The 27,955-nt window shown below is 53.0% G+C and overlaps 11 protein-coding genes across 11 annotated transcripts; 7 read left to right on the top strand and 4 right to left on the bottom strand.

Moving 5' to 3' along the window:
* Positions 1 to 220: 220 nt before the first annotated feature.
* On the top strand, positions 221 to 2,018 carry CCT3 (T-complex protein 1 subunit gamma; the record flags this gene model as incomplete). Its single annotated transcript, XM_049384395.1, has 4 exons — positions 221 to 245; positions 298 to 579; positions 630 to 1,220; positions 1,270 to 2,018. The coding sequence occupies 4 exons, from the start codon at positions 221 to 223 to the stop codon at positions 2,016 to 2,018; spliced, it is 1,647 nt and encodes a 548-aa protein (XP_049247751.1).
* Positions 2,019 to 2,951: 933 nt separating this feature from the next.
* J4E84_001764 (uncharacterized protein) lies at positions 2,952 to 5,527 on the top strand (the record flags this gene model as incomplete). The annotated part of the gene is made up of 4 exons (XM_049384394.1): positions 2,952 to 3,416; positions 3,471 to 3,746; positions 3,809 to 4,164; positions 4,498 to 5,527. The coding sequence occupies 4 exons, from the start codon at positions 2,952 to 2,954 to the stop codon at positions 5,525 to 5,527; spliced, it is 2,127 nt and encodes a 708-aa protein (XP_049247750.1).
* Positions 5,528 to 7,864: 2,337 nt separating this feature from the next.
* J4E84_001763 (uncharacterized protein) lies at positions 7,865 to 8,688 on the top strand (the record flags this gene model as incomplete). Its single annotated transcript, XM_049384393.1, has 3 exons — positions 7,865 to 8,114; positions 8,162 to 8,611; positions 8,666 to 8,688. 3 exons carry the CDS (start codon positions 7,865 to 7,867, stop codon positions 8,686 to 8,688), a joined length of 723 nt encoding a protein of 240 aa, XP_049247749.1.
* Positions 8,689 to 10,665: 1,977 nt separating this feature from the next.
* J4E84_001762 (uncharacterized protein) lies at positions 10,666 to 11,740 on the bottom strand (the record flags this gene model as incomplete). The annotated part of the gene is made up of 5 exons (XM_049384392.1): positions 10,666 to 11,065; positions 11,131 to 11,157; positions 11,216 to 11,284; positions 11,538 to 11,666; positions 11,709 to 11,740. The coding sequence occupies 5 exons, from the start codon at positions 11,738 to 11,740 to the stop codon at positions 10,666 to 10,668; spliced, it is 657 nt and encodes a 218-aa protein (XP_049247748.1).
* A 2,357-nt stretch (positions 11,741 to 14,097) lies between these two features.
* Positions 14,098 to 15,356, top strand: J4E84_001761 (uncharacterized protein; the record flags this gene model as incomplete). Its single annotated transcript, XM_049384391.1, has 3 exons — positions 14,098 to 14,291; positions 14,342 to 14,773; positions 14,825 to 15,356. 3 exons carry the CDS (start codon positions 14,098 to 14,100, stop codon positions 15,354 to 15,356), a joined length of 1,158 nt encoding a protein of 385 aa, XP_049247747.1.
* Positions 15,357 to 15,641: 285 nt separating this feature from the next.
* J4E84_001760 (uncharacterized protein) lies at positions 15,642 to 16,814 on the top strand (the record flags this gene model as incomplete). Its single annotated transcript, XM_049384390.1, has 1 exon — positions 15,642 to 16,814. One exon carries the CDS (start codon positions 15,642 to 15,644, stop codon positions 16,812 to 16,814), a length of 1,173 nt encoding a protein of 390 aa, XP_049247746.1.
* Positions 16,815 to 16,954: 140 nt separating this feature from the next.
* Positions 16,955 to 18,492, bottom strand: J4E84_001759 (uncharacterized protein; the record flags this gene model as incomplete). The annotated part of the gene is made up of 4 exons (XM_049384389.1): positions 16,955 to 17,305; positions 17,357 to 18,224; positions 18,288 to 18,414; positions 18,462 to 18,492. The coding sequence occupies 4 exons, from the start codon at positions 18,490 to 18,492 to the stop codon at positions 16,955 to 16,957; spliced, it is 1,377 nt and encodes a 458-aa protein (XP_049247745.1).
* A 619-nt stretch (positions 18,493 to 19,111) lies between these two features.
* Positions 19,112 to 22,164, bottom strand: J4E84_001758 (chitin synthase I; the record flags this gene model as incomplete). The annotated part of the gene is made up of 4 exons (XM_049384388.1): positions 19,112 to 19,126; positions 19,188 to 21,743; positions 21,811 to 22,010; positions 22,146 to 22,164. The coding sequence occupies 4 exons, from the start codon at positions 22,162 to 22,164 to the stop codon at positions 19,112 to 19,114; spliced, it is 2,790 nt and encodes a 929-aa protein (XP_049247744.1).
* Positions 22,165 to 23,389: 1,225 nt separating this feature from the next.
* On the top strand, positions 23,390 to 23,989 carry J4E84_001757 (uncharacterized protein; the record flags this gene model as incomplete). Its single annotated transcript, XM_049384387.1, has 2 exons — positions 23,390 to 23,450; positions 23,499 to 23,989. 2 exons carry the CDS (start codon positions 23,390 to 23,392, stop codon positions 23,987 to 23,989), a joined length of 552 nt encoding a protein of 183 aa, XP_049247743.1.
* A 196-nt stretch (positions 23,990 to 24,185) lies between these two features.
* On the bottom strand, positions 24,186 to 24,971 carry J4E84_001756 (uncharacterized protein; the record flags this gene model as incomplete). Its single annotated transcript, XM_049384386.1, has 3 exons — positions 24,186 to 24,267; positions 24,321 to 24,793; positions 24,840 to 24,971. The coding sequence occupies 3 exons, from the start codon at positions 24,969 to 24,971 to the stop codon at positions 24,186 to 24,188; spliced, it is 687 nt and encodes a 228-aa protein (XP_049247742.1).
* Positions 24,972 to 25,497: 526 nt separating this feature from the next.
* Positions 25,498 to 27,249, top strand: J4E84_001755 (uncharacterized protein; the record flags this gene model as incomplete). Its single annotated transcript, XM_049384385.1, has 4 exons — positions 25,498 to 25,637; positions 25,684 to 25,995; positions 26,045 to 26,636; positions 26,683 to 27,249. The coding sequence occupies 4 exons, from the start codon at positions 25,498 to 25,500 to the stop codon at positions 27,247 to 27,249; spliced, it is 1,611 nt and encodes a 536-aa protein (XP_049247741.1).
* Between the last annotated feature and the right edge of the window lie 706 nt (positions 27,250 to 27,955).

The raw sequence follows: 27,955 nt of genomic DNA, 5'->3' as shown, positions 1-27,955 counted from the left end.
TGAGCGCATGAGTCAGCAAAGCAGGTGGTGTGGCTGTTGTCTGTGGCTGGTGCCCGGTCGCAGATAATCCGCGCCGGGATAGTGGCGGCGCTGCGACGCGGTTTTTGGTAGCAAAAGTTAGTGGAGGAGCTGCAAGGCACCAGACGCAAGATACCCCACGCAACTCTGTTTTCGACCCCCTCTTTCTTGTATACCGTGCTTATAGACCTGTACCGTCAAGATGCAGGCGCCAGTGGTTGTCATGAGTATGTGCAGTCGCTCAGCTGAAGCTGCGACAGCCCACTAACACATCAACAGACACGCAGACCCCGGGCGGGGAGCGCCAGTTTGGCCGCAAAGCTCAACTATCCAACATCACAGCAGCCAAGACGGTCGCCGACATCATCAGATCATGTCTCGGTCCCAAGGCTATGCTGAAGATGCTGCTCGACCCAATGGGCGGTATCGTCCTGACCAACGACGGCCACGCTATCCTCCGAGAAATCGAAGTCGCACACCCAGCAGCCAAGAGCATGATTGAGCTGAGTAGGACACAAGATGAAGAGGTCGGCGACGGCACAACCACCGTCATCATATTAGGTGCGTAGATAGTGCGGGGAGATTGATGAGCGTGTATTGACAACGAACAGCGGGAGAAATCCTCGCACAAGCTCTGCCCCAGCTTGAGCGCAACATCCACCCCGTCGTCATCATCCAAGCATTCAAGAAGGCCCTTGCCGATGCCCTCGAAATTATCAACGAGATCGCGGTCGAAGTCGACGTCAACGACGACGAGCAGATGTACAAGATCATCAACTCCTCCATTGGCACAAAGTTCGTTTCGCGGTGGTCAGACCTGATGTGTGGACTGGCTCTGAAGGCAGTACGAACCGTTTCGCTCGACATCGGCTCTGGAAAGCAGGAGGTTGACATCAAGCGCTACGCACGTATCGAGAAGATTCCCGGAGGCGAGATCGAAGACAGCGAGGTTCTGGACGGAGTCATGGTCAACAAGGACATCACACACCCAAAGATGAGGCGGAGAATCGAGAACCCTCGTGTTCTGTTGTTGGACTGCACACTGGAGTACAAGAAGGGCGAGAGTCAGACAAACATTGAGGTCAGCAAAGAGGAGGACTGGAACAGGATTCTCCAGATCGAGGAGGAGCAAGTCAAGCAGATGTGCGATGCCATCGTTGCTCTGAAGCCCGATCTCGTCATTACTGAGAAGGGTGTCAGTGGTATGTGACATTGAATAACTCCTCTCGTGGGCTTGCTAATATGGCGTAGATCTCGCACAGCACTACCTCGTCAAGGCCGACATTACTGCCATCCGCCGTGTCCGCAAGACAGACAACAACCGTATCGCGCGTGCGACCGGCGCGACGATCGTAAACTCCGTATTCGCAGCTACCGCTTCAGACATTGGTACCGAGTGCGGTCTGTTCGAGATCTCCAAGATCGGTGACGAGTACTTCACCTTCCTCACAAAGTGCAAGAATCCGAAGGCCTGCACTGTCCTGCTCCGAGGACCCTCAAAAGACATCCTGAACGAGATCGAGCGGAATCTACACGATGCTATGGGTGTCGCCAGGAACGTCATCTGGAACCCTAAGCTCTGCCCTGGTGGTGGCGCCACCGAGATGGCCGTCGCGGTCGGTCTAGACCGAAGAGGAAAGCTGATCGAGGGTGTCGCACAATGGCCATACAAGGCCGTCGCTGAAGCGATGGAGGTCATTCCACGCACACTTATTCAGAATTCCGGAAACAGCCCTATCAAGGTGCTCACCCAACTGCGCGCGAAGCATGCGGAGGGCTACGAAGACGGCAAGCAAACTGGCAGTGTCTGGGGTATTGATGGCGATGCAGGCAAGGTCGTCGATATGCGGACATATAACGTCTGGGAGCCTCTTGCTGTCAAGGAGCAGAGTGTCAAGACTGCCGTCGAGAGTGCTTGCCTATTGCTCAGGGTGGATGACATCGTTGCTGCGAAATCGGCCAAGCAAGTGAGCGGTCCGATAGGCGGTGGTGATGATTAGATGTAGATACGCAAGGCGTGTTCTGCGAGATCCTTGCTATACAAGCCAGGAACAGTCGCTAGGAATGAAGAAATCACATCTGCCAACCATACATTAGACCAGGCTGTACACCAACTTTGGTGAAACTCAAAACAAACATGTACTAACGTTAGCATTTGTTGCTTTTGATGTGATCAAGACATGCGCGGCGACCTCCGCAGACACATCGCTGGCTGCTAATAGTTCAAGGCTTACATTGTGAGATATCCTTTGGACGTGATCCTCACGTTCGGCTTTTTGGTGGATGTGAGATCGCTCGCCGTGCCGCGCTCAACACGATCCACGTGCCTCATCCCGCTCAGCCTCTCAATCACCCAATCGCATCGCCCTCCTCTTTAAGTACACTTTGCGCATAAAGCTCGCACCGCGAACTCCAGCTATTCAGCCAGACCCTACGCTTTGCCACGCAAGCACATTTTCAGCCTGCGAATTAGGCTTCACATTGCGACTAGTAACGCTGCCTGGTCGTGCTGCTGCGCCGCATCGCTATACTGCATTTGTGTCAACATCTGCTCAGCACCATGGAGACGGGCATCAGCCTCGCCAAGGCCTACCTCAAGTGCTTACATGCGCTGCGATGGTTGCTCCTTACCTTATCTGGCATCCTCAGCGGTGGTTGTGAGTTTGACGGTTTGTATGGCTCTGCCACGAATGTGCGGGTGGCCCGAAGCGTGGCTACGTTAAACGAGTATGCGAACTGAGTTGAACCGATGATGGGCCGGTAAGTATATGTATAGAAGTCGTGCTGCTCAGTATGAACTCGTTCATTCCCCCATCAAAGCATCTTTGGGTCTTCTCAATCGTTGCATTCCAGTCTTGTCTTCCTCCCAATCATTGCCGAAACTTCCCACGCTCTATCAAGCAAGCTATCAACAGCCGAGTATGAATACTATAATGCTCAGGACAAGAAACAATCTCGAGCGGCGCGATGACTCTAAGACATGTCCACTGGAAGATGCTCATGGTCCACAGATCATTCCCTTCATCGGCAACCTCACATTCCACCAATTCGCAACGATCTTGTCCGGTGCCTGTGCCATTCTCAGCACGTTGATCGTTGGGGCATTGATCGCGCTTCACGCCTTCAACTACTCGAACCCCGTACAACAACGGCAGATCATCAGGATCATGCTTTTGATACCATGGGTCGCTCTTTTCTCTTTCCTGATCGTCTGGCAAAGCGACATTGGAGAATACCTAGCCCCTTCACGCGACTTTGGTTGCTCGATCGCACTTTCGTCCTTCTTACTGTTCATGTGCGATCTTGTCCTATCGCACCAGGAAGGATTCGATGGGTTGTTTGGAGAGGGTGCCAAAGCCAAGGGTGCGCGCAAAATGAACAGTCCAACGTGGCTCAGGGTAAGCTCTCACATTTCTGTCAAAGGATTCAAGACCATATCTGACACTCTACAGCGTACCTGGTACGGCGTACTCCAGTTTATACCGACTAGCATCGTCATATGGATCGCCACGGCAGCTACCCTCGCTACTGGTACCTACTGCCAGCAGTCTAATGACGTGCACTTCGCCCATCTCTGGCTCACCATACTCATTGGCTACACTACAACGGTCGCTATCGTTGGCTCACTGAGGTTCTACAAGAAAAGCAAGAAGTTGCTCCAGAAGCATCGGATCATACTCAAACTGTTTACATTCAAGGGTATCCTCGGTCTGAACTTTCTCCAATCGGTACGCTCAACAATCCCTGAAGTAGCCAATATGTATACGACGTACTGACACCATCCTCACAGTTCATCATTTCGCTGCTTGCAGGCCACGGAAAGCTGAACCCTACAAAGTACATGACGTACCATGATGTCAATACTGGTCTTGCGTCACTCATTCTCGCCTGCGAAATGCCCCTTTTCGCCGTACTTTTGCTCTTTGCATTCTCGCCATTACCGTATAAGCAGCAGGGCAGTCCTGCCGCTGGACCACTCAATGCCATCGTCGATGCGTTCAATCTCTCAGATCTACTGTCAGCGTTCTATCGGGGCCCTATGAGATTGGTCAGGGACCAACAAACACAGATCAGGCGACAGGAAAGTGTTAGGATTGCATTGGTCTCATCCAGTGATGAGGAAGAGAGGAGAGGCTGCTCTGTCCCGTAAAGATTTCAGAAGCAGGCTCACCAAAGGACGGTACCTTATCACTTTTCTTATCTAGAGACCTGATATCCCCGTGTTTGCTCGTCGCGCTTTTCGTCAGTGAAGTAGAGCTTTGACCAAGTCAACAAACGCTTCCCCACAAACACTACCTTTAATCCTTTTCTTGCCACTTTCATTACTCTTTCTTTCCAATCTCATTAGCAGCAAACCATTACTGACAATACTAACAACTGGTTGTGATGACGCCCTCGCAAGAGGTCACGGTTGCAGCCGGTGCACTGTAATTGAGATGACTCTCAATACAGTAGGCATGGATATCTAACGAAGAGCAGGTCCTTCCTTTTGTTGGCAAAAGTTCTCGTTCTGAAGATCAGGTCAATTCACACAACGACCCAGCGACCGTGTCCTCATCTGCCGGCGGAGCTATGGGCGCAGATCCTCCATCACGTGGAAGACGAGTACACGCTTTGGGTCATCTGCCGACAGGTCTCGCGAACCTTCCGGGCTGAAGCCGAACGCGAATTTGCTAAGACACGTCTTCCACAGCTGCGCATCAATTGGGCATCTATGGGAGAAATCATGCACGAAAACAGGCTGCATGAATTCGATTGCAACGTCGAAGATCTAGAATTCCAAGGTCTCACTGAGGATGGTCTACGAGCTCAATTCACAGCCGCATTTGAATATGAACTGCGCAATCTGGAGGCACTGAAAAATCTGGAGGCGGCATATGTGCGAAGACTATACGATCGGACGCAGTACAAACCCTTGTTGGAAAAGACCTTCGCCGAGCTGATCCCCTTTCGCTACCTAGACTTCAAGAAGCGAGTCGACAGGCAATACTGGACAAGACAAATGGCTTTGATTGGCGGTTATGTCGGCAACGCCCAGCTTACGGATGTATCGATCGACCTTGACAACAAAACCATCGCTTTCGATTGGAAGACCTTTTTGAACGACTTCTTCCAGCTCACCACCTACGTTCGAGCACGAAGGCCGACTCAAGGAACCGTGAGCGACCTGGCGAAACAGGCGTTCGAAGCCTTTCGTCTCCAAAAATCCCCTTACACCAAAACGCGACTGGATACGCTTCGGTTGGAGCGCAAATCGTGGGAACATGTCTATGGTGAAGAGGACGACGACTGCCATACAGAAGCGTACTTCCGCCGCATACGATCCGCACACAGCGAAGCTGGACTAGATTTCGATCTAAACAATATGATGGATGGTATGGACGAAGCGGAAATCAGGAAGACGGAGGTCAAGGCTACCGCACTCATGAGATTGTTCAGGAACATTCGGTTGATGAATAGCTTCCGTGACGGATACGAGAGCGATGGAAGCAACGGGGGAAGTCCATGAGTGTGGGCCGGTACCGACAATCAGGCGGCTGGAGAGTTCAGTGAGAAGTGCGGGACCAATGTAGGCTCCCTGATAGGGTTGCAGTGCTTGTGAAGGGGGTTATGAAAGGGCGCCTTCTCCAAATCTGTATGTAATCTGGACAGACAGATAGCCGCTCCAAGCACAACGATCACCCTAGTCGCACATGACCTGCCTCCTTCGATATCTGGAGTATCAAATCATGCCGGTTTATCCAGAAGCAGGGCTAGGCAAACGAATGCAGAACGGGAGACGATTGCCGTCACGGTAGGTGTCACAGTCTCGACTGCCACCATGCAGCCAATGCAGGAGCTGTCAAAGAGTTTGAAAAGCACTTCAGGATGCTGACAGGAGCCCAACGTCCCGCGCGCACTCGCATCTTGGCCTCAGGAATGAAAGGGTGCCTCCTGCAAGCGTTCGAGCGACGTTCATCGAGCTGGGGAAGTGTCGCACCTTCTGCGGGATCACCGCTGAAACCGTTCGCTTGAGCTCTGACACAGCTCACTCTGCGAACTTCATGGGTTTCGAAACGGTTGTCACTGCGAAAGATCCTCCGCAGTGAGTCCGCACGGCCTGTCACTCACCTGTCTAAACGAAACATGCCGACCGACTTCCTGGTGGCGGCTGCAACGTCGTCCCGCAATGCACCACGAGTATGCTCGCTAGCTAGACGGGTGTGTCACCAGCTTACGGTGGATGCGAAAAAGAAAGAAGACTAATGTCGCTACTTCCATAGCCTTGCAGCAGGCTAATAAGCCAACATTACCCCTCTTTTATTGCCAATGAGGCCATGGCATTCCTCCGTCAGACGATTAGAGCGCATTTTGCGGCTCGAGGGTAACCTGGTTCTGGGCTCCAGGGTTAACGGCTTTGCTGCACACCTCCCACACCCGTGGAAGTTTTGCAGTGTGCGCGTGCCGGTATCGAAGACGAAGGGCAAGCTTCCAGGCTTGGGGACGCAGCCCCTCACTTACACCAACATCGCGATCTAGGCGTAAGGAAACAGATCCTGTCTATTTTGAATAGGACGGATGGTCAAGCTCGCACACAACGAGCTTCAGATTCGGCAGATGCGCCTAACCGAAGCTGTGCGTAGCATCGGTGACTTTGCGGAAGCACATGCAATGAGACGAGCACGAGACCCACGCCGCATCTCCTTCCGAAGGCTACCTGAGGACGCCTTTCCAGAACCCACGGTTGCCGTATCTTCCGTTAATCTCTGTTGAGTACCCAGTTAATTAGCCAACATTTGGGCTTGAAGCGGGGCGTTCGATAGTGCGTGCATGCCGCTATCGGGTCATTTACTGACTTTGTTCAGCCAGATCAGGTCATTTATCAGCCGTGCGATGCGTGGCGTCTGCAGCGCACAGGCGGCGGGTGAAGGCCAGGGAGGCCTGGGCGTTGTGGCATCCAACCTCCCGTTCGAGCAAGTGCAAACCCAATCCCCAAAACTGTGGGCACTTCTGCCGACGTTTGGTGTTCGTCTGGAGGGCCTGATGCTGAAACTAAAGAATCCTTCGTTGGACGTTGGTTGACTGTGACGAGCCTGAGCCTGAGCCAACTGCGCCGCCTCCCTAAGGCAGAATCGACGTCTCGCTGTCAGACATCGCGATGAGCATGGAGGCGATGTCTGCAAAAACCAACGTTCACAAGACTTGGGAGCGCGAATGGAGGCTCAACACGAAGATAGAAGAGCGCCACCGGAATGCGGCTCACTAGAAGGCAGGTAATGCCCATCGTATCGCTCGCCCATCCCTGTCTTCTCATCGCAAGATTGCACGTATCAGCGCTTACAGCAGACACAAGCCTTTTAGCCAGATGCCGAGAGCGGCAAGGTGACATGCGGAAAGCGGATTACCCTGAGACGCTAAAGCCACCTCCAGGTATCACCAATTTGGCGTGCATATCGCTTCAAGGATAATAGTAGGAAATCTGGTCAGGATCATGGTCCGTGCCCATGTACCTACACATGGCGGCGCATGCGTGCCCTTGCCGGCGGGCCTGTCTAACGGCCAAGCGCGAAGGTTACAGACGAAAGTATAAGTCTGTCGAACCGCCTGGTCTAAGAGGTAGTGTAACAACGATACCAGCCTCGAGTTCTCAACGCTAGCAAAGACTAAGGGACGTCACTTCTATTTTGATATCATCGATCACTTCATCGCTCCTCTTGCATTCGGTCGCAGTACATCTTCATCGCTCCTCGGTCGCAGTATATATACCAGCCTCGCATATCGCATTACCAACAACACTTCCTCAACCTTGAGTATCGCATTACCAACGACACTTCCTCATCCTTGAGTATCATCATAACCAGTGATCATGCTCTTCTCTACCATCACTACGGCACTGCTCTTTGCCGCATCTGCCACTGCAGCTGCCCTACCAAGACCTGCCAAACCGCAATACGCTCCCGCCCGTAACCTCAACAAGCTCGCCAAACTCTTTCCCAAGAGCGCTCTTCAAGGCCCAGGCGACTTGGATCTCAAGTACGTTGTGCTCGGCATCGGCACACAGAACTACACTTGCGGCTCTGATGAGAGCGCGGCTCCTGGTACTACTGGCGCATTTGGTAAGAACCCACTCAACTTGACAGGAAAGGAGCTAACAACCACCAAGCCACCCTATACGATATCGGTACAAAGCTCAACGACGAAGCATATGCCAAGTGGAAGATTCCCTCTATCACCCCTCTCGCACTCTCACTGTACGAAGTGGCTCCTGGGCTAGTCGACATGAGCCTCCGACTCCAGGGCTACGAACATATCACCGGTCACCACTTCTTCGCCGACGTAGAAGGAGCGAACACACCAACATTCGCCTTCGACAAACTGAGCACGCCATTCCCCATGACCCAAGTGGCCAAGATCAGCAACGTCAGTGCACCATCGTACGCATGCCCAGGCAAGAACGGTCTACCTGCCGTCGACTGGCTATACCTACAGCACAAGACTGGCATCACTCAGGGAGGAATCAACACCGTCTACCGTGTCGAGACTGCTGGTGGTAACAAGCCTGCCACTTGCAAAGGCATGCCAGCCACATGGGAAGTCAAGTACGCTGCGCAATGTAAGTATACCCGAAACACCCACGCAGCTAGAATAGGCCACTAACATCTCACAGACTGGGTCTATGGTCCCAAGTAATAAGCGCCGAGCTTGCGACGCTCGTTTCGAGTCAGTTACGAACACTACCATTTTCTCATGCCTTCTACGATCTTTCCATAATTAGGTTAGTCGCGCGCGGCTATTTTTGTCCCGCAAGATCTACGGCAGGGCATGGATTTTCTTTTCTTGTAACCTTTCATTTCATCTCTTACATCTACGATACCCTTTGGTTTTCATGGTTCACACGACTGTGTGGGACTTCGCTGTTACTGCGGGGCATCGGCATGGCTATGGGCGTTTACGGTTTTTGGCATCTGGTGGCTATAGTGCACAAGGATTGGATGGGTCCTTTCGATAATTCTAAAAAGCTTCTTGCTTACATTGCGGTCGCAAATACTAGAACAGTGGTTCTTCTCTTTATGATGTGCTTCACTGCGCAATACATCACTTATGCGACATCAATGACAGTATCGCGAAGGGCCTGTATCGCTCGCATCTCACCACCTCTCCTTGGAAAGTGCCATGACTGCGCCCAGCGAAAGCTGGTAGTAGCAAAGTGAAGAACAGTCAAGAGACATCGCCATCCCACCGTCACACAGCCAACACGGCACATTCATAGCCGCACTCTACCAACACGGTCTGCTGACATCGACCAAGTGCTGCGCTACATACCATACCCACTGACCACGTTGCGGCACAACTCGCAGCATGCGGCACAGTAAGGCGCGCAAGGCTGCTTGCGCTACGATCTGCACCCCATCTGACGTGCGATGCTGCCAACCTCTCGTTTACCTACAACACTACCGATACCCACAACCAACTTCCTCCCAAGCACTCAATGTCTCTCACGCGCCCCCTTCGTACCAAAACCAAGAAAGCCTTACCCCAATACATGACGTGAACCACTCGCCCAGCCCTACAGCCCCTTCCGTCAGCCATTATTACGAGAACTACGTTCAAGTATGTGATTGGATGCAGACTACACGACACAATGGTTCGTACTACTTTGGTGGCTGTGGCAGCGGGTATTTGGCTTGGCAAAGCGGGTGTGGATGGTGTGGCACAAATCTGGTTTGACGGCGGCTACCTAGGGTCGTCCGGAGTTTTACTACTTGGAAGCAGGACGCACGTATGCAGGTTTAGCGTAGACAATATTAGTCACTTGGTACTGGGAAAAAGGAATCGAAGAAAGTGGGCACGGGAATTTGGCTTCCGTGCCAATGATGTGGCGTACCTGCATCCGGGACGATGCCAATGTATTTTTTGTTTGGATCTTCATTATGTAGCTCGAATTCATTGCACCAATGTTCACCTCTGGTCTGCCTTCTCTGTGTGTTGGACAGTCACTTCTCTTGTGCGCATGATGCCCTTCCAAGTTCTCCATGTCATCCAAGGTGCCAGTCGTTGTCAGAAAGATCAGTCGACACTACCTAGGTATAGAGGGCTTTGCTGAACTGCCAATCTTCTGGTCACATATGATGCTTGAAGGGCTCGCGCTATTCTTGAACCTTGGCTTTCGAGTTGTTTGGACGCTGCGATGATATTTATAAGCATGTGATCGCTAGAAGAACGGAAATTGGCTGTCTTATTACAAACTTTAGTACTGTTGCTCGATGCATTCGCTTATGATCTCCCAAAAGTCCATGCATGGAGTGCAACATGGGACTAGGTTGTGCAAGATTCAGTGTGTCATGATTTGTTTAAAATCTTGGAGAGTCTGACGACACTGATCTGTCGTGTGTGATGAGCAGAACCGTGGGTGTAAACTTGGCGAAAACTTCCACCAAATCCATAGCCATCCATTCGGACGTTAGTCATCGACCGTCAGTGATTGCGCTGCCAATTTGGATTGCGTTATTGCTTTCGTGTATTGTAGAAGACATATGAGACAGTAGGTATAAACACTAATCCTCAGTATATAGTACAATCGTTTTTGTCGTGGTTGTCAGGGAAGGCACAACTCTCCGGTCAGTGACCTCGGGAGCCCCTCAGTCTGCGCGCACCTGATTCAAGGGCTCAGACCCTGGATTCGGTCCCCTCGTTGTTGATAGTCACTTCTGTTGTGCACTTGATCTGCTTCGAATCGTGTGGATGTCCTCCAAGAATGTAGTCCTCACTTCCTGCGCGCTCCTCGCTGACAGCATAGATCTCATTCTTCCCGCCTTGTGCCGATCCTGCATTCGCCCTCCACATCTCATATGCCTCGGTATCAGCGTTTTTGTCCGTTCGTGTACCGCTCAGCGTGGTCAAGATCGATTTGCGAGGTCTGGAAGGTGGTGCGCTGCCAATGGTCCTGGCTTTGTCGCCGTCATGGAATTGATTGTACTGGTTGCTGTTCGTGGACTTGCTGATCTTTCGCAAAAGTGGCTTTAGCGTGGGTATTGAGGCGGCGATGATTCCAACATTGAGCTGAACACTGAAAGAAGAAGTCGTTAGCACTAGCTACATGCAAGCGTAGTTCATCGGGAAAAGTATACTTACAAGCCCCAGAATCGTACATTGTTGTTGCTGTGTGTTGTGTTAGTCAAACAGCCAGTCAAACTTGAAGAATCGGGGTATCACGCACAAATGCGAGTCGTTGTCTTTGACGATGGTGAGTTGATACACCGTTTTGACAATACCCATGACCACCGCACTAGAAGACAGTGAGCAATGGAATGCGGGCAATGGGTATGTGATAATCTCACACATAGCCTAAGCTGAGTATAGCTATCAAGCTGATTCTCGTCCGTGAAGACATCTGGAGGTTCCATACGATAGGTATGGGCAATGTGGCGAAGCAAACATCAGTGAAGATGTTGAAGGCTACCAATGTATCAGCCAATGGATCCCGCACAGTCGCAATTGCAGCCTTACCTGAGTTTGCTATTCCAAAGTGCATGACATACTTCAACGGATAGCAAGTGTCTGCGTACTTGGGATCCCAGAAGCCAGAGAAATGCTTGCAGCGTACGAAGAAGGTAAGCCAGGCGAGAACGGTATAAAAGATGACAAAGCCTAACAGCATCTTGTCAGACCTATACACCATGGAAGCGCCATACAGCGGCCAAGAAACTCACCAATCAATGCCCAGAGTGTGCGTGAGTACCATCTGTGATTGCTCAACCGGAGTAAGAAGAAAGCAATGGAGATTTTCAACAATCCGAGCGCGCCCATAGCAGAAATGATGCTCTGCCAAAAGGCGATGTGGTCCCAGATTCGTCTATCATCCGGCGAAAGGGTTGCGGTGTGTCGACCAAGACCGTAGGGCCCTTGCAGGAAGAAGCAGATCCAGCCAACCAAAGCTCCAAGCTATTGGAGTGAGCATTGCAGATCAGTGATTTTGAGCAGAGGATAGGTACTCACAGCAGCCAGGACGATCACATAGTCATCTCGCCCGGGCGATTTAAGCAGGCCTATGCGTGCATAAAGACGAAGACCGACGCTGATCAGGGCGAGGATATGGAATACACCAGTAAGGGCGAGGAAACGAGTAAGGTTGCTTTGTGCCGCCCATTCAGGATCTAAATCCGCCTGCGATGATGGTGCAGTCATGACTGCATAGAAAGAATATGAGAGGCCGTCAAAACATCCGACTGGAGAACGACGAGATGCAGCCGTGAGGGCAAGGCTGTGTTTAAAGCGGTTCGAGTAGGTATGCAACTTGACCACCAACCACAAGCACAATTAAACTCCAGGTCTTCCCGCGTCGCCGCTCGTAGCGAGGTAGATCCAAGGTTGGCGTCTATAGGATAAAACGGCTTTCTATGGAACATCTAGGGGTGACTACGCCGCGGCTTCGCATGAAATCACCATATGATACCCAGGTGACTGGTTCCAGCTTCCTGAACCATGAGTTCGGGGAGCAGATGCCGTGTATTTGCACCAATTCGCCTTCAGAATTTCGGAGCATACCCTCTTCACGCAGTTGGTTTCTAATCGAGAGCCCAGCAGTATGGGTCAGAAAACGAGTACTCCTTCGGCGATGGCCAACTTCCGTTCGCCACCTCGCGTGCGTTGTATGTACGTTTTACGACGGAACAGCCATGTCACATTGGTGATGTGATTGGCGGAGGCACACTCGCAGTAGCCTGATCCCAGTTGGAGTGTCCTCGGAACCGGCAACAGGTAGGTTAAATCTCCTACACCCTAGCGACGCCGCGATCCTTCACAGCCCATATGTGGTACCATATCCGAGAAGACATTATCAGAGGTCCTAGTACGATAGTAGAGCCTGGAGCTGTTGACATGTAAGGGGTTCGCGTGTTCCCGTGGAAGGATTCATGGAAGACTCGAGTCGCTCTCGTCGGGAGTTCTGCCGAAGAAGACGAATGCCACGGTTCCTCCGCAAGTCGACTTTTGCGCTCCTTATCGATCATCCTGACATTGATATCTGAAGGCACCGGAGGCGGCAGAGCGAAACAGATGATATCGCAGAGTGAGGCTTCGGAACCTCGGGAGAATGGCAATGTTGCTAGTGTGCCGTCCCACACGGGACGCGGCGTTCGAGGCGGTCGAGCCGCGACGCACGATCCAGCTGGCGCTCACGGCTGCGGCGTAGCTATCTCACCACCAGGGCACCTGCAGCATCTAGCCTCTGTGGGACGACCCAACATGTCGCCGCGATCCTTTTCGATAGAGTGGCCCGCTCGCATAGGATTCGGGAATTTCGGAATCTCAGCGTCAACACATGGAAAGATCATCCCCCAAACCCTTCATTCCCTATGTATACAGTAATCACAAACCTGCGTCGGTACATAAGATCTTCCGACCACGTGTACCACGTGTGAGCAATCGATGTCGTGCTCGCAGCTCATGAAGCCCACGAGCATGTTACCCGTGCGTCGATCCTGCGAATACTCGCTTAGCGACGGTGGGCCTCTCTCATTCAGCAATGTCCTTCGCATTGAGAATCACTTTCCCGCACGGCAAGTAGAGAGAATCCGAGAGGATCACTAGGTGGCTTCTACACCTCGAACAGGCTTACATGATCAAGACCAATCCAGCGAGCTCACAGGTACATGCCACTTCGAAGACCAAGGGATGGTGTCTTGCAGATTGCATCTGCAAACCCTTCGTACCTCGCAGATCACACCCACCGGCTCATGCCACTCGGGAATACCACAATTGGCCTTTGCGCCGCACAGCACACCGGGTTTATGCTAACTAAGGCAACCAAAATCCTCAGCTACATCTAGAATGTCGCCCGTCAGCGACCATGACTAGCAGTCCTCACCTCATCCGCAGGCTCCAGTCGAGATAGCCTGTGGTCGCCTCTTCGGCTGTAAGTGTCCGACCCCAGTCTCTGCATGCGTCTGTAGAGCTTTGAGGTGCTCCTCGGTGGCGCGGTATCGGCAGTCAAGCATATTAAAAGGCATACCCCCCACCACACATGGACTTTCTCATCGCTCAGCCAAGCAACGGAAGTCGTTCTCAATTACCCTTCTCGTTCACTCAACGTCAAACAAGATGCGTCTATCCGGCCTTCCAACTGCCCTTCTGGCATTCGCTGGTGCTGCCCAATCTCTAGCAGTTGAAAAGAGGGACTTGCTTTCGGATCTTCAGAACCAGGCTCTTGAAAACCTCAAGGCTGCGGAGAAGAATGGTACTCTCGAGAAAAGAGGTAGCTGCTCTATCTTCAATGCTTCTGTTCGCAAGGATTGGTAAGAACCTCAAGCATCTCTTTGAGCAGTAAGACTAACACACGCGCAAGGGCTATCATGAGTGCGAAAGAGCGAAAAGCATACATCAGTGCCGTACAGTGCATGTTCGATGCTCCATCTCAATCCGATCCCACCCTGGTACCTGGTGCAAAGACTCGCTACGACGACTTTGTCGCACAACATATCAACCAAACGTTAACGATCCACGGAACCGGTAACTTCTTGAGTTGGCACAGGTACTTTGTACATGGCTACGAGAAGGCGCTCCGAGAAGAATGCGGATACAAAGGTTACCAGCCCTACTGGAACTGGTTCGCCCACACAGATGACCTGACCAAGCACCCTGTCTTTGATGGTTCAGCGACAAGCATGGGCGGCGATGGAGAGTATGTGAAGCACAATGGAAGTGCAGGCGGCAAAGGCACGATTGCGCTGCCTTCTGGCGCAGGAGGTGGCTGCATAAAGGATGGTCCGTTCAAGAAGTAAGTCCGGGATCTCAGCCCTATAGTATGCGACATTTCTAACAAATTCAGCTTGCAAATCAACCTTGGTCCCGTCTCTCCAGCAATGGCTGGCGAGGTACCCGTCAAATCGCCACTCGAATGGAACCCACGTTGCGCAAAGAGAGATCTCACCTCATACGCATCCTCCACATGGATGACTTTTGAGAACCTCTACAACGTCACCCTTGGAACGGCCTCCAAGAACGTTGGACGCTTCCAGGACGAGCTCCAGGGACGTTTCCCTGACGGCTTCCTCGGTATGCACGGCGCAGGCCACTTCGCAATTGGAGGTGACGGCGGTGATGTTTTCAGCAGCCCCAACGACCCTGCTTTCTTCCTACACCACGCAATGGTGGACCGCGTATGGTGGCTCTGGCAGGCGCTCCATCTCGACCAAGCCAAGTCCGTTGCTGGCACCATCACCATCTTCAACCAGCCACCCAGCCGTGACGCTAGGCTTGACGACCCTATTGAGATGAACTACCTCAATCTGGACCCTACAACTATCGAGGATATGATGAGCACACTAGATGGAGAGCCGCTGTGCTACATTTACTTGTAGAGCGTCACCATTGTGGTGTATGTCTAATGAATAATTCTACCAATTCCAAAATACGCGAAATTTCCTGGTATTGGTGATGCTCGATGATCATGACTTGACCATACTGAGTGTATGGATGCTCAGAAATTGATAGAGCCGTGGACTGACTCGTACCTGTACCCACATTCTGCAGCCCGCTGATTGGTCCGATCACCACAAGTCATCCCCATCCGCTATCGCCATCCTACTAACACCCCCAATAGAATAAAACAACCTACCATTCCCTCCCCAAATGCCCCCAGAACCATGCCCAAACAGCCCATCACCATAATCGGCGCGGGCATAGCGGGCCTAACCCTAAGCCGCAGCCTTCTCCACCGCGGCATCCCCAGCATAGTCTTCGACAAAGCGCCTCCAAACCGGCGAGGCTTCAACTACGCCATCACCCTGCACTCCACCGCCTACAAGCCCTTATTGGAAATCCTAAATCTCTCGGACACAGCGTTCAAAGCCCACGTCGCCATTGACGCCGAAGACGGCGGCGAAGGCAAACATGGCGAAAACATAGACATACCCAGCCACGGCGGCTTATACGACACAGGCAGCTCCTTCCGCGCCAACCGCGCGAAGTTCGAAAGTTTGCTAAGTCAAGACCTGGATATCCGGTTGGGTTGTTCCCTGCAAGAAGTCAAAAGCACGCCCACGGGACCGAGATTGCGCTTCGCCAATGGCGAGGTGTGGGAGGGCGGGGAGCTCGTCGTAGGCGCTGATGGTGTGCATTCCAGTCTACGCAAACTGCTGCTGCCGGAAAAGTCAAGAGTGGATGTTTTGCCTTATGCTGTGTACTACGGGAAGAGGTGTATCATGCGGAAGGACTTCAACAGTATATTTGGGGGTAGGGCGGAGGGAAACCAGGGAAGGAATGTTTGGCAGACGACCAAGGAGGACGTGGTGCTTACTGTTAATGTGGATAAGAAGGAGGATAAGAAGGTGTGGGTTAGTTGGATCTACTCGCGGAAGGCGCGTGGGGAGACGGATCCGCTGTTCAATCCTGCTAGGTCAACGAATGCGGCTGAGAAGATACCTTTGGAGTTTTTCAAGGAAGTCCGCGCTCAGAAGATCTTTGGCTATCCTTTCTCGGCCATGTTGGATGTGCAGAGTATGCGCAGCGATAGGATATTGCATTGGCTGATGCGGACAACGTCTACGCCATTGCCTGAATTGCATGACTTGCTCGCGAAGAATGGCGTGTGTCTGTTGGGTGATGCAGCACATGCAGAGCCTATTTTGGGAGGTAATGGAGCAAACGCTTCAACCATCGACGGCTTGAGTCTTGCGGATGCCATTGCGAGCGGTGAAGATGATGGTATATCGAATTGGTACAACGACCGCTATCCGAAGTGGGTGCAAGGGGCTGAAGAGAGTCAAGCAAACCTCGCGAAAATGCATGGGTCACTACGGCCAGGTGTGAACCTTTAAGTTGATCATATTTTGTAGCTAGAGAAATGTGGGCAGCCAAAGCCACCACGTACTCAATTCGCTACCAGAAGCATGCTGACACGCATTTTTTCACCGTTCATTCATACCATAGCCGCCTGTGTCGAGATAGATGAGACCGTTTACCAGCCACCACCACCAGTCGCGCCGCCAGCATCACCCCAAGAAGCATCTCCACCAGCGGCAGCAGCAGTGTCGCCGCCAGAGGCATCGTTGCCCCAGCCACCACCGCCATCACCACCGTCCTCGGCAACCGGCTGCGGGCAGCGCTTGATGGTGTGACCCATCTCTTGGCAGTTGTTACACTTGACCTTGGACCAGTCCTTGGGCTCGGGGCAGTCGCGAGAGAAGTGACCGGTCTTCTCGCAGTTGCGGCAGAGGGCTTTGTCAGGGTTCTTGGGCTGATCACAGTCCTTGGCCATATGCTCGGTGGAGTCACAGTTTCGGCAGGCCCGGGCGGCAACGTTGGGACACTGTGGTCGTTAGCAAGGACTAGAGACGGGTTGTTAGACAAGTGTACTTACATCCTTGGAGAAGTGACCGGTCTCGTTGCACTTGCGGCACTCGACACCTTCAGCAGAACGAGGTTCAGGACACTCCTTGGAGTTGTGACCCTCCTGCTTGCAGTTCTTGCAGGCGTAGGGGTTGATGCGCTCCTTGGGACAGTCGCGTGCGCGATGGCCGTTCTCCTTGCAGTAGACACACTGGATCTCGGGAGCAGTGTTCTCGCGCTCAGCTTGCTCTTGCTTGCAGTGCTTGCGTACGTGACCAAGCTCACCACAGTTGCCGCACATCGGGACACCACAATCCTGGACGTAGCCACATGATGCAAGACGCTCCATGTTCTCGGCGGGATCTTTGGGCCAGCCTGTAGCCATCTTGGCGCGACGGGGCTTGGCAGAGAACTGGATAGAGAGGACGAACTTGCAATCAGGGTTACCGATGAGGTCGATGATGGTCATGTTGGGGGCGATTTCCTGCTCCTTGGCGATGAGGAAGACTGCAAGTCCATCTTCGCGGAGAGCTTCCTCGACGCCCGGAAGACTGAAGGCATCCATGGTAGCGCGAGCGTATGCCTTCAAGCAGACACGGAAGACATCGAGGTCCTTGGCTTTGGCCGCGTCGATGAGGGCGATCCAGGCAGCCTCATCATCCATCTCGGGGACGCCAGACCAGTTGACAATGCGACGGGACTTGCAGTCGACAGCACGATGACCTTGTTGATCGCAAAGCTTGCAGGTGCCCTCGAAAGGGCGCTCAACGCGCTCGTTGGTACAATCCGCTTTGTTGTGACCGACTTGGCCGCAGTTGAAGCACTCGCCAGTGAGGCCGCCTCCGCCGCCCTCAGGCTTATCGGGGCAGTCGCGAGCGAAGTGACCGGTCTGCTTGCAGCTACAGAACATGTCAGTATCGTCACAGTAGCCAGGCTGTATGGTCGGATCGTGTTTTGCTTACATTCGGCAGCCGTCATCGCCAGCATCACCTCCACCACCGCCGGCGTCACCACCACCCCAAGAATCTCCAGCACCAGCGTCGGCGCCAGAATCACCGCCTGGGGCAGGATCCCATGAAGAGTCACCGCCTGTTGTCATGTTAGTACAGGCTGGGGGAAGTCGCGGTGTCACAAACCTGCAGTCGCACCAGTATCGTCCCAGCTCATAGCTGCGGTTGTCGGCGAAGCAAAGGTTGACGTCGAATTGAGTAGATGAATGCGATTGTGAGCGGAGATAGAGGGAACTTGAAAGAGGGGAGATGGAGTGTCGGGGTTGAAAAATTGTTGTTGTGGGCGCAACTGCTCTGTTGATATAGGCGGCAGGCCCGTGCTGAAACTCAGCGATGACGACACAGGTGAAGGTGAAGCAGAAAGGGAAAATGAGTGTCAGCAAGAGGAAAGATAGGTGTACCGCACACAGGAAGTCTCACTACATACCAATGCAGTAAGAGAAGGTGAAGTGGGTACTTGGGTATGAAGAGAAGGTAACGTGACGAAGGCCGCTTTGGGACGACAGTGAGAGAATCACCTACCGAAAAGAGTAGGAGCAACGACGAGATCGTGAACGCTACGAGTATGCATGATAAGGCAAAGACATTGAACAGGCATTTGGCTCATGAAATACGTAAACACTCATCCTACACGCCAAGGTCGCGTGCTTTCCCAGAAGCTGGTATCATGTCATGAATCTCACAACGAAGAGGCCGAATGCCTTCACGGCAACATGCTCAACCCAACCCAGTACCTGAACTCCAAACAATGACGTCAAACTTAGAACAATGAGCGATCATACACCGCGGAACTAAGATGTTGTTAGTATATGTTGGATAACGGCAACTGAATGTCTCAAAGGTGTCACTTACCATTCGCACGACCAAGAACCACATAGCTCCAATGAATCTGAAAGCAGCCAAACCGGCAACACTGTATAGTACTACCGCCAAATAGATGGTGGCAGCGTCGTTCTGCTTCTTCTGAGCCTCGTCGGGACTACTGACGGTGAGCTCCAGGCCACCCGACTGCAGAACCAAGGCCGATAGACCCAAGTTGCAGAACATCCAGAAGAGCACGACACCGGATCGGAAACCCTTGTAGTAGTCTTCTTGCTTCTCGCTGGCTGACGGCACCTTCTTCTCTTCCTTCCACTTTGCGCTGAAGACGCGGAGCTCAGTCTCGTATTGGGTGTTGAGATCGGCATCGTCAGTTGGTGCCTGAATATCCGCTTTACCATCAGCCTTGGTGGTGACTGAAGGAAGCTTCTCCGGCTTGTCGTCTCCTTTGGTACCCCAGGTGATGTCGTGAGTATTGCAGAAGGCGTAGACGTTGAGAATGTTGATGTAGGTGGGTGTCATAAGCAGGTACTGGAAGAAAGAGGTGAACATGTGCCATGGGTCCAAGAAGATGATGGAGACCACTAGCCACATGACGTACGTCGACAGCAGTGATATGATCAATGTAGCAAAGATCTTATCCTTGAAAAGATCTGCCGCGTTGAAGCCACCGTTGGTTTCGATCTGTCCTTGTACGGAGCGAACGGTGATGAAGATGGACGCGAACATGAGGTATGCCATGATGATGCACCAAAAGTAGACCATGGACATGTACCACTTATTGGAACCTTGAGGCCGATTACCGAGTGATAATATGAAACATGTTATCAGAACAGCAATGTAGAGCCACTCGAAGACGATAAAGAGAACTTTACCCGCGGTACCGAGTTCGTTTTGTAAAGAGGCAGTGAGAATGCGGAAGACCAGGAAGAAGTTACCGAGAGCGAACCAGGCGAAGATCATGCTGATAGTTTGGTAGACAAACTCAACGAGGAACATGGTTTTGCGCAAGAAAGAGTGATCGCTGCGGAAGATGTCGAAAGAGTGGGCCAGGGCGTAGACAGCAGCGAAGAAGGATCCGTTCAACCAACGACGACGTTGACTGATGAACTCGGCCATGGTGGTCGGTACATCCGTCTCTCCGGTAGCAGACTTGACGTACTGCAGGATCCAATGGCAGTTCCTCTTGGAGACCAACTCGAAACACAGGATACGGTCCTCAGCCAGGTACATGTTGGCTGTGAAGATACCAGCGTTGGCGCCGTGCATCTTCTCACCGGCAAAGTACTTCTCCAGTGGTCCTTGTCCAGTCTTGTCGTTCTGAAGCGCAACGTAACGGTAGGCCGAGAAAGCACCGGGAAGCACAGAAATGAAACCAAACGCTGATTCAAGAGGCTTGTCCAGAATGTTGCTCATCTTGTACTCAAAGTTCTGCGTCGCTACCAATGGGTTCAAAAGCTTCTTTCCGTGGACAAGCATAGCTTTGATCTCACCACAAGCACCTGCGCACATGGGTTCAAGATCGAATGCCTTCCATAGCTGGTAGACAGAGTCTTTGCCAGGCTTTGTACCAGCATCGATAAGCACACAGACATTAGGATCCAGCACAGCTCCAAAGGCCTGGAAGAACCATCGATGCGAGTTGATCTTCTTCTGGTTCTTCTCCTTGAGACAGAAGAGCATCTGTACTGGAGTGTTGCCCTTCTTGACACCGACGACACCCTTCTTGATGTCGAGCGTCATCTGTGTAGTGTACTCGTAAATATGGGCAGTCACATCCTTGCCGTTGACTTGCTGCTTGGCGATGCCGTCCTGGTAGACACCGAGCGCTGCTAGCACGGCGCGGGTCCGCGGGTTGATCTTGGCACGACCATCGCTGACGACGCAGACTACGATCTTCTTCCACGCGTCCTTGCCCCACGTCTTGCTGTTGGTTCGCGAGTTCATGTACTCAATGTTCTTGATGACACCAATCATTGTCCGCGCAAACAGTTCGTCTTCCTCGTTGTACATGGTAATAACGATGAACAGCTCGGTATGCCTTGGCTTTGCGAAAAGCTTCTGGCGCAAAGTGAAGCGCTCCGCGTCGAAGTCTGCAGGGTCGCATGTGGCGGCCGAGTAGCGCATATGGGTGAATTCGTCACGCTCTGGGGGCTGTGCATGCGGAACCTGGTTCAGTAACCGCGGTGGAATCGGGCAATCGAGCACCAAGTTGCCCTTGAACAATTGGACCTCCTTGACGGTCTTCCATCGCTTTATTGGGGCGGGGCTTGGTGTAGGCGCAGGTTCATCATGAAACGGGTTCTCTGGGTCCATGTCCTCTGGATCATGAGGATCTGGGCCATATGAATTGGCGCCGTGTATCATGGGTCTGTTCATATCCTCATCTTGCCAGTAGTGTGTTGGCTGTGTTCCGTAGCCCGCGCCTGGGCTCTCGTCGTGGTGTGGAGTTGGGTCGTAAGGCTGGTTGTAGTAGGCATCGTGATGCGCTTGGGGATCGAGGGAGTAGTCCGAGTCGTGTCGTTGCGGTCGTGGGTCGTAATCGTCGTGATAGTTGCCTGCTGCGTAGGGAATGTTTTCTACTGAGTACTGTTCGGGTGTTAGCCTGCTGATCTCGCTGCTTGACCCATATTGGTTCTCGTGGTGCGATACATACACTTGGTTGTAATGGCAAGCGGTCGCCGGAAGCTGCTGCTGGGTTGGGTCCCATAGGGATCTCGAGGATGCCCGAAGGCTGTGGTGAAGCATAGCGGTCTTCTAGTTGATAGCCACGGAGAGGCTGGCCTGGCGAAGGAGTCCGCCCGTTGTTTCTTCGTGGGTCCATCTCGTACGGGTCGTCGCTACCACCTGGTGCGCCTTGCAATACCGTTAGTCTGGCTGACAGCTGAGGCACCTCGTGGATGGCAGAAGGCCTGTTTGGCGGTTCGTGGAAAGTGTCAAGATCGACTGGCCGCAACCATGCGACCGCGAATCCGCTAGGAGGCTACTCACCTAATCGGTTGTATGACATGGTGGTGTGTTTCTGGTTGGTGCTGCGCCTTCAATCTTTCTGCGGCAATGCGACGGACGGCTGAACAAGCCAAAACACAAATACAAGGGGTTGCCCAGCGAAAAGGCTAAAAGATGCGACGGTTGTGGTGTGCTATCGTATAGGCGTCGAGGGAATAGCGACTGGTATATGCCCGTGTTTCAGATACGTCTGGTGCAGTTTGGTGGGTCGGAAACGCGCCGAGTCGGTTGCGTGGAGCAACGGCGGGTAGGGAATGATGTAAGAAAGCGCAAGTAACCGGCTTCTTCACAATGCGCGACTGGGGCCTCAAAGTCAATAGAGATGAAGATGCTGGGATTGAGTTCAGCAATGAAAGGCTCGCTCCTCGAGGGTTCGCACATTCACGTCCACCTGAGCAGCTGCCAAGCAAGCACTCGCTGCGCAATCGCGGGGAGCGCCACACTTCACAGCCCTGCTATTACGAAGCCCGAATCTATTTCCGTCAAAGCTTTAGGTTATCAACGGGTGTGAAAGTGCCGGAGATTATCGCTATCGATAGTTAGCTGCGAGTACATGTTGACAAGATGACATGGCGGTTGCTTCCTGTCGCCGTCATCTTCTCAGTTCTGTCAGTTTGCACCTGGTATCCCAGCAAGTCATGAGGCACATGCAGATGCGGCTCTAGCAGCTTCAACGACTTCGGCGACCCCACACAGCCGAAGTGACAAGTCATCTGCTCATCGCAAATGTTTGTTGCCGTAGTGCAAGAGTGGGTGTCCTTGTCGAGGGTTACATCACACCGCTCGAGCCTACGCGTATGTCGCAAAAGCAATCTGACCCCTCAATCCGTAAACATACCTGAGTTGTAATGCACGGATGATCGTCTGTAGCGATATCGCGTACGACGTGCTCGAGCAGTGTTCCTGTCGATCCCACGTCATGTTGCGGCGAAGCACGACAACCATGTAGAGGAATACTGCACAGTGATGCAGTCGATTTACTTCTGCGACATCGTCAGTAGGTACACTGGAAGTGTATCAGCTTGCAATGTCATCTAGTCTATTGCGAGTGGAAATGGCCAGGCTTGCTGTGAGGAATCGCTTTACCTGACGAGGCTAATCCCGATGATACTCCGCCGTCCCCAGATCCTCTCAGATCGCTCGTAGCTCCACCAGGCTCAAGCATAGACAAAAGCCTCCCACCTACTAAACACGCAACCGGCCGAGACATATCCCAAAACACCACGATGAGCGATTCTAAATCCCCCAAACCCGTCTCCGTTCTATTTGTCTGCCTAGGAAACATCTGTAAGCCGTCCACCCTCTTCCCTTCCCTACCTTCTCTAACACCCACAGGCCGTTCAACAATGGCAGAAGGCGTCTTCCAATCCATCACCACCAACCCACCCCATCCCCTAATCAACACAATCGACTCCTGCGGCACCGGCGCCTACCACCTCGGCTCCAGCCCCGACTCCCGCACCATGGCCACCCTCCGCAAAAACGGCATAACCTCCTACCGTCACTCGGCGCGCAAATTCTCCCCTAGCAGCGACTTTGAAAAGTTCGACTACATACTCGCCATGGACGATGAGAATCTAGCGGATTTAGAGGCGTTGAGGCAGAGGGAGTTGAAGAAGGCAGATGTGGATGAGGAGAGTGTGGGGAGGGTTATGTTGTTTGGCGAGTTTGGGGGGAAGATGAGGAAAGGGAGGGGAGGAGAGAAGGGCGAGGAGATTGATGATCCGTATTACGGGGGTGATGATGGGTTTAGGGTTGCGTATGAGCAGTGTGTTAAGTTTGGGAAGGAGTTTTTGGAGAGGCTGGAGAGGGGTGAACTAAGCTGAGGGACTGAGATGTAGGATGAGATAAGTTCACGCGATAGCGGGAGAATGGTGTAGGTGTGAAGTGGTTGTGTGTGTTTAGATACCCCATAGACTGGCCATAGGCTAATTATGCATGTACAATTCGATTACGAGCGACTCTGATAAATCGCGTTGCTTCCTCCTGGGTATCATTCCTTCGTCGTGTCGTGCCGTGCCGTTACGAGTTCCGCTTGATCTGCCTTTCTAAATCTAGCAGCTTCTCTACCATCTTTCCGCGCATGAAGTCGGTCAATCCGAGACTGTCTGTGTGTTAGCGAGTACCCGCATGTTCCGCCTCTGGGAGTAAACTTACATTCCCTCCCTCGTCACAACCCGGTACGTCCCGCTGTTCTGCCAGCCTCCATCACCTCCACTGACTTGTCCATTGGAGTCGACCTCTACACTGCCGAAAATGTCCTCCGGCCACGCGATGCGGCCATAGTCTGGTGGGTTCCTCAAGTCACTGATATGTATCCAACCTCCGTGGCCTGCACCTCCCGCTCCGCCTTGGTGGTTCGCGCCGCCTGCGCCGTCGTTCGGTTGTGAGAGGTGGAAGCCGCCCGGCGACGCGTAGACAGCGGCTTGGGATTGTACGTAGGGATCTTCAACGGCATGTGTCGCGAACACGGAGGAGAGGATAGGGAGGAATTGCGGGTTCTCGGTGAAGTTCTGCGGCGTTGGAGGGAGCGCGGTGCAGGAGCCTATCGCGAGTTGTGGTGTGGGAGGTTCGGTGGGCAGCAGTGATAGCAATCTTTTGCTCGGATCGAACGGATCTTTATGTACGTACTGAATTGGGTCAGTAGTTGCCTTTCTGACAGCGCGAAGTACATACAATGTGTGGGTTCTCTGCTAATGTCGACGCCTGTCGCGCGCCTCGGAGACGAAGCGTTTGCGCTGAAGGCCGTATCCGGCGCGATGAGCGCACGAATGTGTTTGCGAGCATCTGGTATAGTACGGGACACATGAGGATATGCAATTGTAAAGTTTGAGGGTATGTTTACTCTGGTTGCTGGGAATGGGTCTGATATATTCAGATGGTAGATTACTAACAATGACGAGGTTTCGGAAGTCCCGCTTTAGCGGCAGATCGAGCCGCCCATCGACCCTTCCGTCTTAGTTCGTTTCGCAGAAAAGTTACTTCAGCCACAGGCACGTTCAGTACCGCACCTGGGCATATCCGGGATAGCTCCAACAAATTTGCTATGAGTCCTAGATCGTGCAGCACAGTAAGCCCGTGTGGACCCTGAGTGAGTATTGCTGGTTGTCATGTACCCAAGTCTCGACCGCCGGCCATGATCATTCCCCAAACCATTACTAGCGTTACCCCACTAGCCATGCAAAATGTTTGAATGGGCGAATGGGAGGGCGAACGCAGTTCGAGCGGGAGCCGAACGGTGTATCGGCTTAAGTAAGTAGGAAGGTGTTTTACCGTGGACTATCTCTTCGCCTTCGGCTCATCATTTCTTCTCGTGCTGCGTCAGTCGTACAACATGGCTTCAGATGCTGGGGAGATAGCTCCTATCGAGAAGAGGGTCGGAGAGACTAGCGATGCGAAGCAGACAGGGCTGCATCGGGATGCCGAAGTCGGTCCTGAGATGGTCGACATCGATAGAATCGAAAGAGTCTATTCGTAAGTCACACATTTCCCATCACGAATTATGCTGACAGTCGCCCAGCAAGCTCGATCGCCGGATACTTCCAGCATTCTGGATCCTTTACTTCATATGCTCGGCGATTCGATCCAATATCGGACTTGCTCAGACTATGAACCTGGCCGAGGGTCATGATCTGGGATCGGTACTCAACATCACACCCAAACAGGTCTCTACTGGTCTGGCGCTGTTCTACGTCTGCTATGTCATCTTCGATCTTCCCTCCAATCTCATCATGTCGAGGGTCAGCCCGCATGCATGGATGAGTCGTATCGTGACCTGCGTTGGTATCATTGGCATGTGCCTGACGGCTATGAACGCTGCCTGGAACCTTTAGTAAGTCGTGAGGAAGCCATAGTTTTGAACGAGACTGACAGCAGCCCAGTCTCCTTCGACTACTCCTTGGTATCGTTATTGCAGGCATGTGGCCGGGTATGTCATACTACCTGACTCTTTTCTATCCTCCATCTCGCACCGGCAAGCGTATTGGGCGCTACTTCACAGCATCTCAAATGTCCGCGGCGGTTGTGGGTCTGGTCTCTGCTGGCTTCCAGAAGATGGATGGAGTAGGTGGACTAGTTGGCTTCCAGTGGATGTTCCTACTGTACGGTATCGTCGGCTTCATTGTCGGCATATCGCTACTGTGGTGGCTTCCTGACAGGCCACTACCCCCAGGCGAAGTCCGCCAGCGAACTGGATGGATGAAGTGGCTGCCAGAAGGCAGACCAGCCCTGGAAGGTGAAGACGCCCGCATCCACTACGAAGATCTCACCCGCGTATACAGTCGCAAGCTGTGGACGATGAAAGATCTCTGGCACGTTGTCATCGACTGGAGGATATACCCTCTCGTTGTCATGTACTTTGGTGTAGTGGGTGTTGGGAACGGAACACAGGCATACGCGACTGTCATCATCCGCGGCATCAACCCGAGCCTCACAGGTATCCAGCTCAGTTTGCTCTCAGCACCCATCTGGATTGTAAGTGCCTGAAGTCACCTGGGGTAACTGAGGCTGACTATAACAGATGGACCTGATCGCTATTCTGATCGTGACGCCCTTCTCGGACCGTTTCCACCACCATCGACCTGCCTTCTTCAGTGCTGCTGTTGTGATACAGATCGCTGGTCTTTTGATTGCTACATTCGCCAAAGACTGGTCGCGTTACGGTGGCGTCCTACTGATTGGCTTCGGACTTGGGCCGACAGTGCCGATTTGCATGGCCTGGTCCAACGAGATCTTCCAGCCCCGCCATGGAGAAGTGGGCGTAGCGGCAGCCGCCGCACTCGTCTCTGGACTTGGTAATCTGGGGAGTATCCTCACAACCTATGCACTATACTCAGGGTGGCCCGAAGATGCCAAAGACGGCCCGCACAAGTATCGCAACAGCAACTTTGTCATGATTGCCATCCTGTGCGCCAGTATACTCAGCGCAGGAAGCATGGTCGTCTTGTTGAGGGTGTTTGGAAACGGCAAGGGCAAACAGATCAGTAGTGCAAGCTCGACTAGCGAGGGCGAGGCTGCATACGTCGACGGTGCTGCCCGGCGCGAGGTCCAGCAGAGGGGACTCGGACGAATGTTCTGCTTCCGGTGAGATCATGAACGGGTGGAGTAGAGTCCTGCAGCCGGTGATTGGCAAAGTGGTATGCATGGAGAAGGTTAGCTGGGGATGGACTTTTGGGAATTGCCCATGGGGCAGCGGTCACGAGGACGTGGAGGGCTCGCGTGGAGGCGGGAGCGAGCTGTGCTTCATGCAAGTCAACATGTGCGGGCTGACTGCTGTAACACACGCGATAGAAGCACTACAGTAGATAACACCTTGGTCCGATTCCGGTGATCCGTTTGCTCGTGTCATTGCGATTGCCCTTGCAGCAGTGACGGGGTGCGATAGGCGCGGCGGGCTGGTCAACCGCAGGCAGAGCCAAGAGGGGCTTCACGATACCCCAAGCTCCGTCACTTTTTGCGCCTAGTCCGCTTCCCCATAACTCCATCTTTTTCTTCACCTAGCGGAGCCCTGGCCCGCATAGAAATCCTCCCACCCTCCGCCCTCGACCGCAGACGCACTCCGTGTCTCACCAGGCCGCACCCCGCTACATACAGCAGCGCTCCACTGCAGCCGGCCATCTCGCAATCGATAACCCGTGTCACCGGCCTGCACCCTCCCACCGCTCCGTCGCACGCCGCCGCCGCCGCCCGCACGCCCATCGTGTACCAAACTCCCCCCTCGCCTTACGCCCGTTTGATGGTGGCCCTCGCCGCGTCGTAGCGGGGCAGTGAGCCAAGCGCCGTCGACTGCCAGC

Source organism: Alternaria hordeiaustralica (assembly GCF_023758085.1).
Source record: "Alternaria hordeiaustralica strain BMP 2776 chromosome Unknown scaffold_2, whole genome shotgun sequence".
NCBI lineage: Eukaryota > Fungi > Ascomycota > Dothideomycetes > Pleosporales > Pleosporaceae > Alternaria > Alternaria hordeiaustralica.
The sequence above is the reverse complement of the archived record's forward strand: the minus strand, read 5'-3'. Positions and strand labels throughout refer to the sequence as shown.